Genomic DNA, 16,747 nt, shown 5'->3' with positions numbered 1-16,747 from the left:
TCGTCTGAAACTCATTCGACCACTCGGGACCCCGTCTGAATATACCAACAAGTCTCATAACATAACACGGGCCTACTCTAGACCTCAAATCACACATAATAACATCGAAACGATAAATCGCATCTCAATTCAAACTTATGAACTTTAAATTTTCAACTTCCAAATCTCGTGCCGAAACATATCAAATCAATCGAGAATGAACCCAAAATTTACACTCAAGTGTCAAATAATATAATGAAGCTATTCCAATTCCCGGAACCACAATCCGAATCTGACATCTTCAAAGTCAATTTTCGGTCAAACTTATGAACTTTCCAAACCTTCAAATTTCCAATTTTTGCCAATTAGCGCCGAAACCTTCTAGAAATATCCAAATGCATATCCGAGCATACGCCCAAATCCAAAATCACCATCCGGACCTAACAGAACCATCAAAACTCCAATCCGATGTCAAATACTAAAAAGTCAAATTCGGTCAACTCTTCCAACTTTAACGATTCAATCATGAAATTCATTCTTCCAAATTGATTCTGAATAACCTGAAAATCAAAACCGATGATTCACACAAATCCGTTCAAGCCTTCAAATAGTTAAACATGATGTAAATGCTCAAAATGACCGGATGAGTCGTTACAAACTTTTTGCGGTCAATGTACACTCAACCGTATATATAAACATTGTCGTCCATCCTTTATCAATAGTACTGACTACTGACAGCTCCTTCCGAAAAGTGAATTTGATTTGATGAATTTCAGGTGCCTCACAAATATTAGAACTCAAAGATTATCTTGCTATTCCGGGTTCTTACTGAGTGTAGCAAAATCAATTAAGCCAAAAGAAGCCTTGATTACAAAATTAACTGTCCCTTTCGTTACCTTTGCACCTTTAAAGCGTGTGACAAATTATGTATGCAGTTTAGAAACTAATTGTTCAATTTTCCCCACTGTAACTGGAATCCGTTACCAAGAAAATATAAATATCATTAGATGGCTATGTAATTATGAGCATTAAATCAAATGTCAGTAATCGAGTCCACTCATACTATACAAAAATCTGATATAAATAATTACAACGTAGTAATTAAAAGGTCCTAGTAATAGTTTGAAGAAACGTAAAAATCAAGCCACTTCCATTTCCCAGTTTCCGTTTTTTCTTTCCTCAGATTTGCAGCAATGCATTCGGAACTGTTACCAGCACTGATCGGTCTCCCAGTTCCGGCTAGTATAGCCGGAATACAAACCGACGCTCCGGCGTCTTTGGTTCCAAAGGCGCCGATCATATTCCGCGCGCTTTTCAGGATCTGATAGAATGCAGTAAGCAGCATGAATCTTCATGAACTCATCTGCTGACGTGTCCTTCTGATCAACTGCAGCCACGTCAGGATGGCAAACTCTAGCCAATCTCCGATACGCAGCCTTGATCACCTCGCTCGTGGCTCCCATCGGAATTCCGAGAATTTCGTAAAACGAAGCCGGAGAAGCAGAAACAGCTGGCACGCACCTGGCCACAGAACCGCAGGTCGCGGCGGCAACGGAGAAGTAACCGGATTGCCGGAATCTGACGCAAGAAGGTGATAGAAAAGAATTCTCGCCGGAGGAAAACGTATTGGCTGCCGTTGGCGGTGGTGATTGGCGGAAAGAGGCGGAAATCATTGTATAGATGATATGAATTTTGTAGGAGGAGGTTTAATTTTGATATCAATAATGTGAAATATGGAAAGCGGTTATATATAGATACGGATGTAATAAGTGGACAAAGGAGTATTAACTGCACTGCACTCATTTCGGCTTAATCCGTTGAACCAATCTTTAAGATAATATATATTTTTTGAGTTTAAGTCTTTATGCATGTAACAAATATTTTTTATACAATTAAATTACTCAAATATAATTGCAATAGCTTTATACAGTAGAATTGGTAACCTAAAATAAATACTCCTACTAGTTAGTAACCTATTATGGTAAGTAACATTATATGCAGAAATGTAATAATTTTTTATACTTGATACTATAATTTTTTTTATACTCGGATAAATACTTACCTTTTATATTTTTAACTGAACAATAAAATTAAGGTCATTTTAACGTAAAAGGCTTATTCACATTTTTTATAAGTTTCAATACTTTTATTATATAAAATTAATTTTAATAATTAATAATATTTTATAATATTTAATACTTATCAATTACTCTTAAGTGAACTCGCAATTTTGGACATTAAATACCGCATTGATCTAAAACAAAAAATTGTTTCTATTTATAGGGAGAAAAAAGAAAAAGAAAAAAACAGTTGGAGTGGAGACTTTGGGGAGTCGGATGTCATGTTAGGAGCATAAATTTTGTAGGGAATGCTTATCCAATCACACTAGCCCTTACATCTTTTTCTTCTTTTATTCAGTCACTCTATCCAGTTATTATTTGGTGAGTCAGCAAAGATCTTTCCTTATCAATTTCTTTTTTTAAAATAATGTCAGATCTGCTTATCCATTCATCAATGAGGAAGATGTCGGGGTAGTTGCTGCCTCACTAATCCATAACACAATATTCTCTTTTTTTTAAAGAAAATAAAATAATCTTATACAAATCATAATATTAGTCAAATATAGACAATTTACCTATGATGATCCGAATCATAATATTAGTCGAATATTGTATACGGTCAAAACCGAATTTTGCCCTTCGTATGATTAATTGAAATTGGAACATGATGATTTAAGGTTCATTATTGTAATATCGAGCCATGGTACAAAGAATATGCTGTCGAGCTCGAGACCCAGAGACCGATCAAGATCGAAATCGACCAAGATCAAGATCGGCCAGGATCAAGATCGAGCCAAGAAACAAAGAGCCGTTACAGTCGCAATTAGGGGGAGAATCTCGGCGGAAATCACGACACGTATCAAGAAGAGGCCGATTAATTAGCCCATCATGAGAGTCCTTACTATATATAGAATTGTGTCATGAGTAGCTCCCCTACTATATAAAGGGGGTATGATCATTTGTAAAAGGGACCTCAGACAGTAAAAAAGCAATAGAATACTCTTTTCTCAAGGTTCTTAATACTCTCTTACTTCGCTTATATTTCTTTTGTTATTTCATTTGGTTTGAGGGCCCAAGCTACATATCTCATTTGGTTTACTTTTATTTTTCTTTACAATCAATTTCAATATCAGTTCGCATATTTTCTCAGTTTATGCCAAGTAAAATCACGTGTCCTTAAAATCACATATAAATTTAATTGTTATCTTCTTTTAGGGTAAACAATTTGGCGCCTACCGTGGGGCTAAGGACAATAGTGATTGCCTGGTGCTAATTTTAATAACACACACTTCTTTACACTTGTTCTTCTAAGTATTTTTTATTCCAGGATCAGCATGTCGAACTCTCAAGCAGTACCCACACACATCGATAACGGCCTTGGTTTTCATGGCCAAAACGACAACGTAGCCGCCCCAGGAAACGAAGTGCTTCCAGTTGACCCCAAGGGAGTACCAGTTGCAGACCCCATCGACGTCAGTTCCCATGTTGCCCTGAATGCAAATCTGGACGTCGACCCTGAAAACAATGTCCGCAGAAGCGTTCGATCAACCGGTCAGAACTCACAGGGCGGCGAAGAAGGCGGAATCAGCCTTCGAATAATATTCGAAATGCTGCATGCTCAACAAGCTGCAATAACACAACTTCAAAATCAGAACCACGCGCCGAGTAGGGTCGAACCCGAGCCATTACAGAAAATTATTCACAGGGCTGAACCAGCATTGGAGAGGTCAAATAGGAATGAGTCAGGAACCGACCCCGCTATCTTGAAAATATTCGAGGAGCTGACAAAGCGAATCAAATCGGGGGAGAAGAAGATTGAAGCGAATGACAAAAAAATGGAAACATATAACTCCCGAGTTGATAGAATTCCGGGAGCACCGCCGATTTTGAAGGATTTGGATTCAAAGAAGTTCGTACAAAAGCCCTTCCCCCCGAGCGCAACTCCTAAGCTCATTCCGAAAAATTTCCGCATGCCAGAAATTCTCAAGTATAATGGAACTACCGACCCCAACGAGCATGTCACTTCTTACACATGCGCAATAAAGGGGAATGACCTAGATGACGATGAGATTGAGTCCGTACTGCTGAAGAAATTCAAAGAAACTTTATCAAAGGGGCGATGATATGGTACCATAATTTACCACCTAACTCCATGTATTCTTTTGTCATGCTCGCATATTCCTTCGTCAAAGCGCACGCCGGAGCGATAAAGGTCGAGACTAGAAAATCGGACCTCTTCAAAGTAAAATAGAAAGACAACGAGATGCTCAGAGAGTTCGTATCTAGGTTCCAAATGGAGCGCATGGATCTGTCCCAGGTCACCGACGATTGGGCCATTCAGGCATTCAATCAAGGCCTAAACATACAAAGTTCGGTAGGCTCACAACAGTTGAAGCAAAACTTGATCGAATATCCAGCCGTAACCTGGGCCGACGTGCATAATCGGTACCAGTCAAACATTAGTTTCGAGGATGACCATTTGGGGACTCCTTCTGGGTCTATTTATCCAAACAGGACCATCGACAGAGCTAATAGGGATATTGACCGGGAACCACGGTCAAACACAGATTGATATCAGCCATACGGTAAAGATCGAAGAAACAACGGGCCTGGACTTAACCCCGGTCGAACTGATAGAAGAAATAATCGAGGACAGAGCTCTCGAGGGCTCATGAGTAAAAGAGGTTTCGATAGAAATGTCGAACCCAAAGAAGCACCAGGACTATCGGAATACAACTTCAACATTGATGCATCAGCTATTGTATCGGCCATTAAGCGCATCAAAGATACCAAGTGGCCCCGACCTCTACAGACTGATCCAACCCAGAGAAATCCTAATCAAATGTGAAAATATCATGGCACCCATGGTCATAGAACAAAATATTGCAGACAGCTGAGGGAGGAGGTAGCCTGTTTGTTCAACGAAGGGCATCTTTGAGAATTCTTAAGCGATCGGGCTAAAAACCATTTCAAGAACATAGATTCAAATAGACAGAATGCGCAAGAAGAGTCGCAACACGTGATCCACATGATTGTTGGAGGGGTCGATATTCCTCAGGGGCCCGTATTCAAACGCACCAAGGTGTCGATCACGATGGAAAAGTGGACTCGAGATTATGTACTGGAGGGGACCTTATCTTTCAGTGACTAGTATGCATAAGGGATCTTACAACCCCACAATGACGCACTGGTAATATATGTACTTATGAATAAAATTCAAGTTAAACGTGTTTTGATTGATCCAGGTAGCTCGGCCAATATTATTCGGTCGAGGGTCATAGAACAGCTCGGCCTACAAGATCAAATTATGCCCGCAACCCGAGTACTTAACGGCTTCATCACGACGAGCAAAACCACTAAGGGTGAAATTACGTTGCCAATGAACATGGCCAGGATGATCCAAGAAACAAAGTTCCATGTGATCGATGGTGGCATAAGTTATAACGCCCTGCTCGGAAGGCCTTGGATCCAGTGCCCTTGACCCTTCACCAAGTTCTGAAGTTCCTGACGTCGGAAGGAGTCAAAAATAGTTTAGGGGGAGCAAGCCGCCGCCAAGGAAATGTTTTCAGATGATGAAGTGATACCAGTATCAGCACTCTCATCAACGAAAGGATCGAAGGAAAACAGGAGGCCAAATAGCAACCACATATACCAGCCTCGACCCAATTACAGGAGCAAGGGATCGACGAAGATGATGACTACTGGATCCCTCGATTCTTCGTAGTTCCCGATGACTCCGATCCCACCAAGTCAACGGTCGAAGAACTGGAACAAATCACACTGGCCAAGCATCAACCCGAACGAAAGGTATACCTGGGCACGGGGCTAACCCCTGAGCTCAGGTAAAAACTTATTCATTTACTTAAAGCTAACACGGATTGCTTTGCTTGGTCCCATCTCGTTATGACAGGGATTCCACCTGAAATTATCACTCACAAACTAAGCCTGGACCCTAAATTCCGCTTGGTAAAGCAAAAAAGAAGGCCACAATCCAAGGTCAAACATGCCTTCATCAAGGACGAGGTAACCAAACTTCTCAAAATAGGATCCATTCGGGAAGTAAAGTACCCTGAATGGTTAGCAAACGTAGTGGTAGTCCCTAAGAAGGGAAACAAACTTAGAATGTGTATAGATTATAAAGACCTGAATAAAGCATGTCCCAAGGATTCTTTTCCTTTGTCAAATATCGATCGTATGATCGATGCCACGGTCGGACACGAGATTCTCAGTTTTCTCGATGCCTACTCCGAGTACAACCAGATATAGATGAACCTGGAGGATCAGGAAAAGACCTCGTTTATCACTAAGTACGGTACCTACTGTTATAATGAAATGCCATTCGGTCTAAAAAATATTAGTGCAACTTATCAACGCCTAGTAACCAAATGTTCGAAGAACAAATAGGAAAATCAATGGAAGTTTATATTGATGACATGTTAATTAAGTCCCTGCAAGCAGAGGACCATTTAAAGCATTTGCAGGAAACTTTAGATATATTAAGGAAGTACAATATGAAGCTCAACCCTGAAAAGTGTGCATTCGGAGTTGGCTCAAGCAAGTTTCTTGGTTTCATGGTGTCCAACCGGCGAATCGACATCAACCCCGATAAAATCAAAGCTATTGATGATATAACGATAGTGGATAATATAAAGGTCATGCAGAGGCTGACGGGGCAGATAGCCGCCCTAGGACAATTCATTTCGAGATCCTCATATAAGAGCCACCGATTCTTCTCATTTCTTAATAAGAAGAGCAATTTTGCATGGGCTCTGGAATGCTAACAGGCCTTAGAGGAACTAAAGCAGTATTTATCGAGCCCGCCACTACTTCACACCCCGAAAGCGGACGAACAACTTTACCTGTACTTGGCAGTCTCGGAGATAGCGGTAAGTGGAGTCCTGGTCCGAGAAGAACAAGGTATGTAATTCCCTATCTATTATGTTAGTCGAACCTTGGGTGAGGCCGAAACTAGATATCCACACTTAGAAAAATTAGCGCTTTCTTTAATAAGCGCCTCTAGGAAACTAAAACCGTATTTCCAATGTCATCCAATATGTGTTATAACAACTTATCCTCTTTGAAATGTTTTGCATACACCCGAGCTTTCGGGTCGATTGGCCAAATAGGCCGTAGAAATCAGCGGGTACGATATTGAGTATCGACCCCGAATAGCCATCAAGTCTCAAATCTTGGCAAACTTCGTGGTTGACTTTACGCCGGCCCTCGTACCCGAGGTTAAAAAAGAACTACTGATAAAATCGGGTACATCTTCGGGAGTGTGGACCCTCTTTACGGACGATGCTTCAAACACGAAGGGGTCCGGACTAGGCATCGTGCTAAAATCACCCATAGGTAATATAGTAAGACAGTCTATCATAACTCCAAAATTGACTAACAATGAGGTCGAGTATGAGGCCATGATTGCAGGTCTCGAACTAGCTAAAAGCTTGGGAGCAGAGGTCATAGAAGCTAAGTGTGATTCCCTCCTCATGGTAAACCAAGTTAACGGGACTTTTGAAGTCCGAGAAGACTGAATGCAGAGGTACCTGGATAAACTACAGGTGACTCTGCATAGATTTAAGGAATGGACCTTGCAACATGTACCTCGAGAGCAGAACAACAAGGCCGACCCTTTTGTAAACTTAGGTTTGTCGATCGAGGACGACGAACTCAACTCGGGGACTGTCGTACAAATCATGAGATCGGTAATCGAAGAAGGGCACGCCAAGATAAACTACATGAGTTTAACCTGGGATTGGAGAAACAAGTATATAGAGTACTTAAAGAACGGAAAACTTCCATCGGATCCAAAGGAATTGAGAACTTTGTGCACAAAGGCAGTACTGTTCACTTTGTTCGAAGACGGAACACTGTTTAGAAGGACATTCGATGGATAATTGGAAATATATTTAGGACCAGGAGATACAAAGGAATCGAGAACTCTGTGCACAAAGGCAGCATGGTTCACTTTGTCTGAAGACGGAACGTTGTTTAGAAGGACGTTCGATGGACAATTGGCAATATGTTTAGGACCAGGAGATACAAACTACATCCTACGAGAAATTCACAAGGGCCCTTGTGGAAATCATTCTGGTGCCGAATCGCTGGTCCAAAAAGTAATTAGAGCAGGGTATTATTGGACCGATATGGAGAAGTATGCAAGGGAGTTTGTTCGAAAATGCGACAAATGCCAAAGGCATGCGCCCAAGATTCATTAACCCAGGGAACTACTCCACTCAGTCCTCTTCCCATGGCCCTTCATGAAATGGGGAATGGACATCGTTGGCCCTCTCCCGTCGGCCCAAGGTAAAGTTTAATTTATTTTATTTATGACTGATTATTTCTATAAATGGGTTGAAGCACAGGCTTTTGAGAAAGTCAGAGAAAAAGAAGTCATAGAATTCATTTGGGACCACATCATATGTCGATTCAGGATGCCCTCCGAGATTGTATGTGATAATGGAAAACAAATCATCGGCAGCAAAGTAACTAAATTTCTTGAGGATCACAATATCAAAAGGATCCTATCAACACCTTATCATCCTAGCGGTAACGGACAAGCCGAATCGACAGACAAAACCATCATCCAAAATCTTAAGAAGAGATTGACCAACGCCAAAGGAAAATGGAGAGAAATACTACCCGAGGTTCTATGGGCATACCGCACAATATCGAAATCCAGTATCGGAGCAACACCGTTCTCGTTAGTTTACGGCGCCGAAGCTCTGATCCCGGCCGAGGTCAGAGAACCTAGCATCAGGTTTTGATATGCAACGGAAGAGTCAAATAATGAAGCCATGCATACGAGATTAGAATTGTTGGACGAAAGACGCGAAGCCACTCTCGTCCGATTGGCCGCCCAAAAATAGCGGATCGAAAGATACTACAATCGAAGAGCCAATCTTCGACATTTTAACATCGGGGATTTGGTGCTAAGAAAAGTCACCTTCAACACCCGAAATCCGAATGAAGGTAAACTGGGTCCGAACTGGGAGAATCGTACTAGGTTTTGGAAATCTTCGAAAAACGATCCTACAAGCTCGGCACGATAAATGGCGAACAACTGCCGAACAATTGGAACGTATCGCACCTAAAACGATACTACTGCTAAGGTACAACCCTTTCCGTATTCATTTATATTTTAAAACCAACCCTTACAGGTGTTCGACCACGAACAATGAGGGATTCTTCGACACGAAGCCTTTAGGTCTAAAAGCACGTGTTGCACTCTTTTTTCCTTAGACCGATTTTGTCCCAAATGGGTTTTCCGGCGAGGTTTTTAATGAGGCAACCATTAATCGTGCTAACTTAGAACAATTCAACAGTATCCGAGGTTTCTTTATAATCAACCTCGAACACTGGGGGTCATCGCCCTCGAATGTCAACTTTGATACGAGAAAGTTATTTTACGGTAGCAGGGTCTCGATAGAAAAAAAATGTAAGGGCCAAATGGTCAAACGAATAGTGCCCGCATAGTTTGCTCGAGCCCTGGCACAAAACATGTACGCATGTATAATCATTTATTAAGAGAAGTATTTTCCGTTATAATTCCATACTCTCGACCTATTATATAAACAGGCTTAAGGGCCGACTATAACCAGAGTTCAGATAATTACCCCACCGCTCGGGGACTGCCGTCCGAAAAATTAAGAAGTTTGAATTATATAAACTCCGAAGATCATAAGACCTCTTAGGCAACCATCGATTTTATAGGACACGACCACCCCACTCGGGGACTGACACTTCGGGCAAGCTCGAAGTAAAACGGGAAAATAAGCCCAAGAGGCAAATCCCAAAAAAGAGTCTACGGCCGAATTAACATGGATCAGAGACGTCCGAATTTCATAACAAAATAGGCCTTCGAAATCTTTCATGAACCAGTTAAAAAGGCTACCCCCGGCAAAATCATAAAAGGCTTTGATAAATACCAAAGCCTCAAAAATTATAATGAGTACAAAATTGTTCGAACTCTCGAACAATTCCTTATTTCATGCCAAGGCATTACAAGTCTCGCAAATACAAATGATAAGAAACTCTTTCAAGCCGAAAAGGGGACAAAGCCTTAAACAATCCTTTTACAAAAGCCTAAGGTCTGTCTTTTGTCTCGAGTTCGAGAGACCGTCCTTACTCAGATAAAAAATATGAGGGTTACCTTACTTCGAATTCGAGCAAGCACTCACTCGACCATAATGTCTAAGGGCTATACTAATTCAGTTCCAATCAAATTGTTTAAACCTCGGATCTTAGAATACAACTTCATAATTTTATAAGGCAGAAAGGAAGAAAGTTTTATATATATGTGTCAAAAATTATTTACAAGGGCAGCATAGCCCGATCAAGTTTTTCTACAAAAGATCGAAACGGTCTTAAATGAAACACAAATAATACTAAAGGACTTAGTCCTCTCTGGGAGCAGTATATTTTCCCTCAAGGCCTCCTTCGCCTTCAAATCCGCTCATACTCCCGGTATCATCATCATCAGAAAAGGCCAACACTCTGGCTTCGGCTTCAAGCTTCTTAGCATTCTCGATCTCGGCTATAAGATCGAAGCCACGAGCATGGATCTCCTCAAGAGTCTCCCTCCGAGAATGACATTTAGCATACTCAGCAACCCAGTTTGCTTGAGCCTGAGCAGCCTCGACAACCTCCTTTGCTCGAACCTGAGCATCTTCATCATCGTACCGGTAGACTACCACCATTGCATCAGCATTAACCGTGTCTATTTCGACCTCCGATTTGGCCTCTGCAAGTTCTGTGGACAGTCTCTCTTGATCAGAAGTTTCTGAGCCCAACCGAGATTGGAACTCTTCGATTTTCTTGGCTTGCACCAAGGCTTTCTCTTTCAAGACTCGGAGTTGGGTCTCAGCCGAGGCTAGTTGAGCCCGGGCAGCCACCTTTTCTGAGGCAAGGCGGTCCATGTTCTTTTTCCACTCCTCGACCTCCGCTTTCACCGCGTCCACTTCAACACGAAGCTGCCTGATCACATCAAGCTTTTACTGGACCTGTGGGACCAAACTGTTAGCCATCACGCCCGAGTCAGTGTCATTAACTTCAAAAATTCTTTTTACCTGCTCGGACAAATCGGCTTGTTCTCTCCGAGCTACTTCTAGCTCAGCCCGAAGTTCTTCTACTTCTACTTCTCTCTGCTCACTGAGAAGCTTGAAGGCATCTCTCTCCTCAGTAAGCGCTCGGATTTCGGCTTCGTACCAGCTCATCTCCTCTCGGGATCGGAGAAACACCTCGTGATGAAGCACAAAGGCCTACAAAAATAGAAAGAAGGAATTATACAAGGAAAGAAAAATACAAGTATGAAAATTGACAAAGAGAAAATGAACTTACCCGATTCAGGGCCTGCTGAGTTTCGTTGAAAAGACAAGAAACTCCCGCCTCGCCCGAGCTCTTCTTCGGAGCCACCAAGTCACTCAAACCGGTGACATCTTCTACCCCGACAAAACAACCACGGAAAGGATCTTCCTCTTCGTGGGCCCCCTCCCCGTGACAAGTCTCCACGTCTTGAGCGTCACGTATCATCGACTGGGAAAATGAAGGAAACGAGGGGGAATCCCCGATCTCTATTACCCCAAGTAGGTTTTTTAGGGTACTGCCTCCCTCTCGACGAGCTTCAAGCCCAGTTTCTGTATCGGCATCCACCGCCTCTTCAATGCTCTCTTCACCCCGAGGTAAAGTATCTTCGGTTCCCCTCGGCTCGGGAACTTGGGCCAGAGTCTCCTCTTCGACCTCGTTGAGCCTAGACGGAGAAGTATCGACTCCCACCAGTTCCGAAGTCTTCTGAATATCAGTGTTAGCTCGTGCACGGGCCACCAGACCTTCTTCTTCTTCTTCTTCTTCTTTTTCATCCCTTAGTCTTTGGACCGACTCCATAGTCAGTGGGATTTTGTTTCCCTTGGGTTTACGGGCCGCTCTTTTCTTGGGTTTTTGACCCTCGGAGTCCGAGGCCCTTTTTCTTTTAATCACCTTCGCCAGTTTCGAGATAGGCAGTAAAGCTTCTTCATCACCAGACGGGGGTCTCATAGCCGCATCCTTTCCGAGACCTACAAAAGGAGAAAGTAAGTAAATTCATGCTTGAGAAAATGCTCGAACGATAGGCAAATTGGTAATCCAAGAAGAAGGCCTACCATGAGTACGAGCCTCCCACCAGCCCTTTGACAAATTGCGCCACGTGCGCTCGGCGTATGTTGATATCGAAACCAGGCTCCTCACCTAGTTCTCGAGATAGGGAACCACACCCGACATCCAAGTAATGGCTGCATCAAGAAAAATGCTGATGAGAAAGGATGAAGAAGTAAAAAATGCAAACGAAAATTAAAAATGGGATCATACTTACGTTTCATATTCTATTTCTCAAGAAATGACATGCTCTCGGCCAGGATTAGGTTCGAAGTCTTCACCCGAACAAACCGGCCCATCCAGCCCCGATCTTTGTCTTCATCTATACTCGAGATGAACGCATTGGTGGCCCGGTGTTGAAGCTTTATCAACCTACCTCGATAGATTTGAGGCCTGTATAATCTTACGAGGTGGTCGAGGGTGAAATGGAGCCTATCGATTTTACTCACGAAGAAACGGAGCAATATCACGATCCTCCAGAAAGAAGGGTGAATTTGGCCGAGGATCACCTGGTATTTCTTCTAGAAATTGATGATGATTGGATCGAGGGGACCCAACATGAAAGGATAAGTGTAAACACTCAGATACCCTTCCACGTGGGTAGTGATCGCTTCCTCCGGTGCCGGTATCACAACTTATTTGTTTTTCCAGTTGCAATCTTTCTTCACCATATCAAGAAGACTTTTGGGTATCGAGCATATATATCTCGAAATCGGCTTGCATAGACCAGCAACCGATGATGATTTCTTGACCTTAAAATCAGAATCAGTAACACACACCCCTGGAATAAGTTCCTCAAGGCATGGCTCCACCACTGGTTTCTCGTCGGGCGGCCGAGATGAGGAAGCAGCCTCTTTCTACGGAACAGTTTTAGATATTTTTGCCATTTAGTTTTTGTGAATGAAGGAGAATGGAGATTGAAGTATTTGGTATTTTAAGAAGAACAAGCAACGAAATTTGAAAACCTTGAAATAGGGAGCTTTGGAGAAGGCGAAAAACTATGAAGATAGGAATGGAAAAGTTTCGAAAATAAAAGTTTGGGATGATTAAGAAAGGAGATATTTATTGGTTTTACAATGACGGTTCAAAACTGGTAATGGCCGACCATTAGCTGACATGCATTTAATGCCTTGGTAACCGGACCGACGGGACGTTTGTCGCATATATCACAATCGGGCTCGTCGCTGACATCATCATCCACCAAGTCGAAGTTCAGAAATTCATATAGTTTCTCATCATCTTTTTTCTGAGAAACGAGGGGACTATCTGTATACGGTCAAAACCGAGTTTTGCCCTTCGTATGATTAATCGAGATTGGAACATGATAGTTCAAGTTTCATCATTGTAATATCGAGCCATAGTATGAAGAATATGCTATCGATCTCGGGATCCAAAAATCGATCAAGATCGAGATCGGCCAAGATCAAGATCGGCCAGGATCAATATCGAGCCAAGAAACAAAGAATCGTAAGCAAAAATCTGAACCAGGCCAATCCGATGCTAATTAATTCAATTCGGATTTGGATTGCAATATAGGAAATCCGAAATAGTAATCCAACACTTTCCCGATCCAACCGATGAACATTGAACAGGCTTATTTCATGCTTGTATACTAAATACTTTCTCCATTCTAATTTATGTGACATTATTTACCTTTTAATCTACTTAAAAAAAGAATGACCTTTTTTCGTATTTAAAAATAATTTAACGGTAAAAAATTTATTTTACCCTTTAATAATTTTATATCCATACAAATATCATGACATATTTAAAGCCTTTGGTTTCAAAAATTATTCTTTCTTAAATTCTGTATCTAGTCTATAATGAAACAGAATGAGTTAGTATTAGTTTATTGGTGCAATACTCTAATGTTATATCAATTATAGAGATTAATTAATTTTAAGGAATAAGGAGAAAGAGATGAACAAATTCGAGAATTTGTATCAATTTTAAGGAGTAAGAAGGATAAAGAAATGAACAGATACGAGAACTGTATTCAAAAGCCTTCCTATATGTATATATCATTCCTCCTCCATTCTCTTGATTTACGTTACAGTAAATGGACTCACGTATAATTTTAGAAAGGGCAAAGGTCCAAATATGTCCTTGTAATATATGAAATTGAGCACATTTGTCATTCGTTAATACTTTACCTCAAATATGCTCTTACCGTCACATAGTTGGTACATATATGCCCTTAGAGTTACACAGTTGGCCCATATATGCCCTTTTCGAAACGGAATTCACCCAAACTAATTAGCTCTTTCGTTAATTGTATTAAAGTGTATTACAAACATTATTTTCTTTTTATTAGTACTTTTTTCTTTACCTTTCTCTTTTCTTTCTTACTTTTTCTTTTCTTCTCTTTTTTTTTTCCTTTTTCTTTCTCCCTTATCCGTTTCCTCTATTACTGATGTCTTCTCCATTTTCGTCACCAATTTCACTTGACAAAATTTATGAATTCCAATTACTAAGAAAATTCTCTCATAAGGTAATCAAGTTCCAATTTCACTAGCCCTTTAAATATACGAAATTAAGTTGTTCCAAAAATTATGGTTTAAACTTTAAAATAATAAAAACATCTCAACCTTTAACAATACTCAAAAGACCAAAATATTTAAACTATTTTCAGAAAGATAATTTAATGATTAAAAGCCTAGAGTTCAAGTTGTAGTGTTATAAATTTGAGTTGTTAGTCTTTTTTCATCTTTTTTCAGCTGGACATTTTCTATTTTTTTAATTAACTGTGTAAATTAGGGGTGTACATGGAACGAGTTGGTTCGGTTTTTATCAAAACCAAACTAAATCAATTATATCGGTTTGGATTGTTCGGTTTTGTTGGATTTTTTAAATTTTTTATTACATAAATATTATTTCAATCTTACTTTGTTAAATTTTTTAGAACTAAATATATGTTCGTAAAAATTAAAAAAAATTGAAAAACATATGATCTATTAAAATATTCTTATGCGAGAATTTTTTTAGTAATTGGAATTAATGAGTTTTGTCAAGTGAAATTGGTGACCAAAATAGAGAAGACATAAGTAATGGAGGAAATCGGATAAGGGAGAAAAAAAAGGAAAAAAAAAAGAGAAGAAAAGAAAAAATAAGAAAGAAAAGAGATAGGTAAAGAAAAAAAGTTCTAATAAAAAGGAAAGAGAGAATTTTCTTAGTAATTGGAATTCATGAATTTTGTCAAGTGAAATTGGTGACGAAAATGGAGAAGACATCAGTAATGGAGGAAACGGATAAGGGAGAAAGAAAAAGGAAAAAAAAAAAGAGAAGAAATGAAAAAAGAAGAAAGAAAGAGAAAGGTAAAGAAAAAAGTACTAATAAAAAGAAAATAGTGTTTGTAATACACTTTAATACAATTAACGAAAGAACTAATTAGTTTGGGTGGATTCTTTTTCGAAAAGGGCATATATGGGCCAACTGTGTAACTCTAAGGGCATATATGGACCAATTATGTGACAGTAAGGGCATATTTGAACTAAAGTATTAACGAAAGGTAAATGTGCTCAATTTGGTATAGGATAAGGGCATATTTGGACCTTTTCCGTTTTAGAAATAGTTGAATTTCAGCTGTTTAATCACGTGCATGTATGGTTTAGAAAAGATCGTACAAAATGATATTTTGATGCCTTGAAGACAAAATCGCACATACTAATATAATGAGTAAACTGGCACTCTATTTTTCACGTTTTGATTCTATTGCTTGTTATGGCGAAAACTTATGTTGTATATTTACTTTAGTAATAAAAAGTGGGTGTTCGTCCGTAGATTCGGTACGATTTTTTTGATATTACGGTTCAATATTTGATTTCTTAAATTGTTATACTAATATCATATTTAATTAAATTCAAGGTGTTTCAGTTTTTCTCCTTTCAATTTTAAATTCAATTTAAATTAATTTACAGTTTTTTACACGATAAGACTCTTAAAGAATAGTATTTATATTAATGTTACTATATATGGATTATTCCAATAATAGCAGGTTTTTTTATAAATGTAACATACTTAAATGAAATACAAGAATTTAATAGTAACTCATTCATTTCCTAATTGTTCCCGAAAACAAGGGATTATGTCTAAATTCTTGATATCTTATTTCTCTCTATCATTCATAAATAATAAGTATCACTTTTTTCATTTCAAAACCCTAGCAACCGCTCTAACATTGATTCTCCTTCTTCTCTATCGTACCCTAAACCTTCATAGTCACTTCTCCACCGTGAACCTCCATCTCTACACAACAATCATCTGACTGTTGCACTTCAACAACTCCGCCACACCCCTAAAAAGAGCACTTCTTAACCAATGTTGTGGTTGTCATGATAACGAAAAATTACATATATCATCAACATTAGGAATTATTAACTAGCATCCCTATTTTAATGGGACTGAGTGATTTTTCTTCTAGGTAATATAATTATTTAGTTGTCATGTATGTAAAATATCTATTGCTGCTAGGTCTTTGAAAACTTTTCTTAAATATTGGCTATTTATGCTTTTTCCCCAATTTATTCGGTTCGATAATTTCAATTTATTTGCTTTGACTAAAAAAATTGTAATTCTTTTTC

General features: G+C 39.7%; 2 protein-coding genes across 2 annotated transcripts; both read right to left on the bottom strand.

Annotated features, from left to right (window-relative positions):
- Positions 1-1,187: 1,187 nt before the first annotated feature.
- LOC104110538 (chaperone protein dnaJ 11, chloroplastic-like) lies at positions 1,188-1,652 on the bottom strand. The gene has a single exon (XM_009620063.4). It carries the CDS (start codon positions 1,650-1,652, stop codon positions 1,188-1,190), a length of 465 nt encoding a protein of 154 aa, XP_009618358.1.
- An 8,783-nt stretch (positions 1,653-10,435) lies between these two features.
- LOC138905736 (uncharacterized) lies at positions 10,436-16,410 on the bottom strand. The gene is made up of 5 exons (XM_070194258.1): positions 16,378-16,410; positions 12,895-13,024; positions 11,379-12,091; positions 11,108-11,299; positions 10,436-11,011 (listed from the first exon to the last, which is right to left on the bottom strand). The coding sequence occupies exons 1-5, from the start codon at positions 16,408-16,410 to the stop codon at positions 10,436-10,438; spliced, it is 1,644 nt and encodes a 547-aa protein (XP_070050359.1).
- Positions 16,411-16,747: the final 337 nt, after the last annotated feature.

This window comes from Nicotiana tomentosiformis, chromosome 2, assembly GCF_000390325.3.
Source record: "Nicotiana tomentosiformis chromosome 2, ASM39032v3, whole genome shotgun sequence".
NCBI lineage: Eukaryota > Viridiplantae > Streptophyta > Magnoliopsida > Solanales > Solanaceae > Nicotiana > Nicotiana tomentosiformis.
This window is presented reverse-complemented; position numbering and strand designations above follow the sequence as displayed.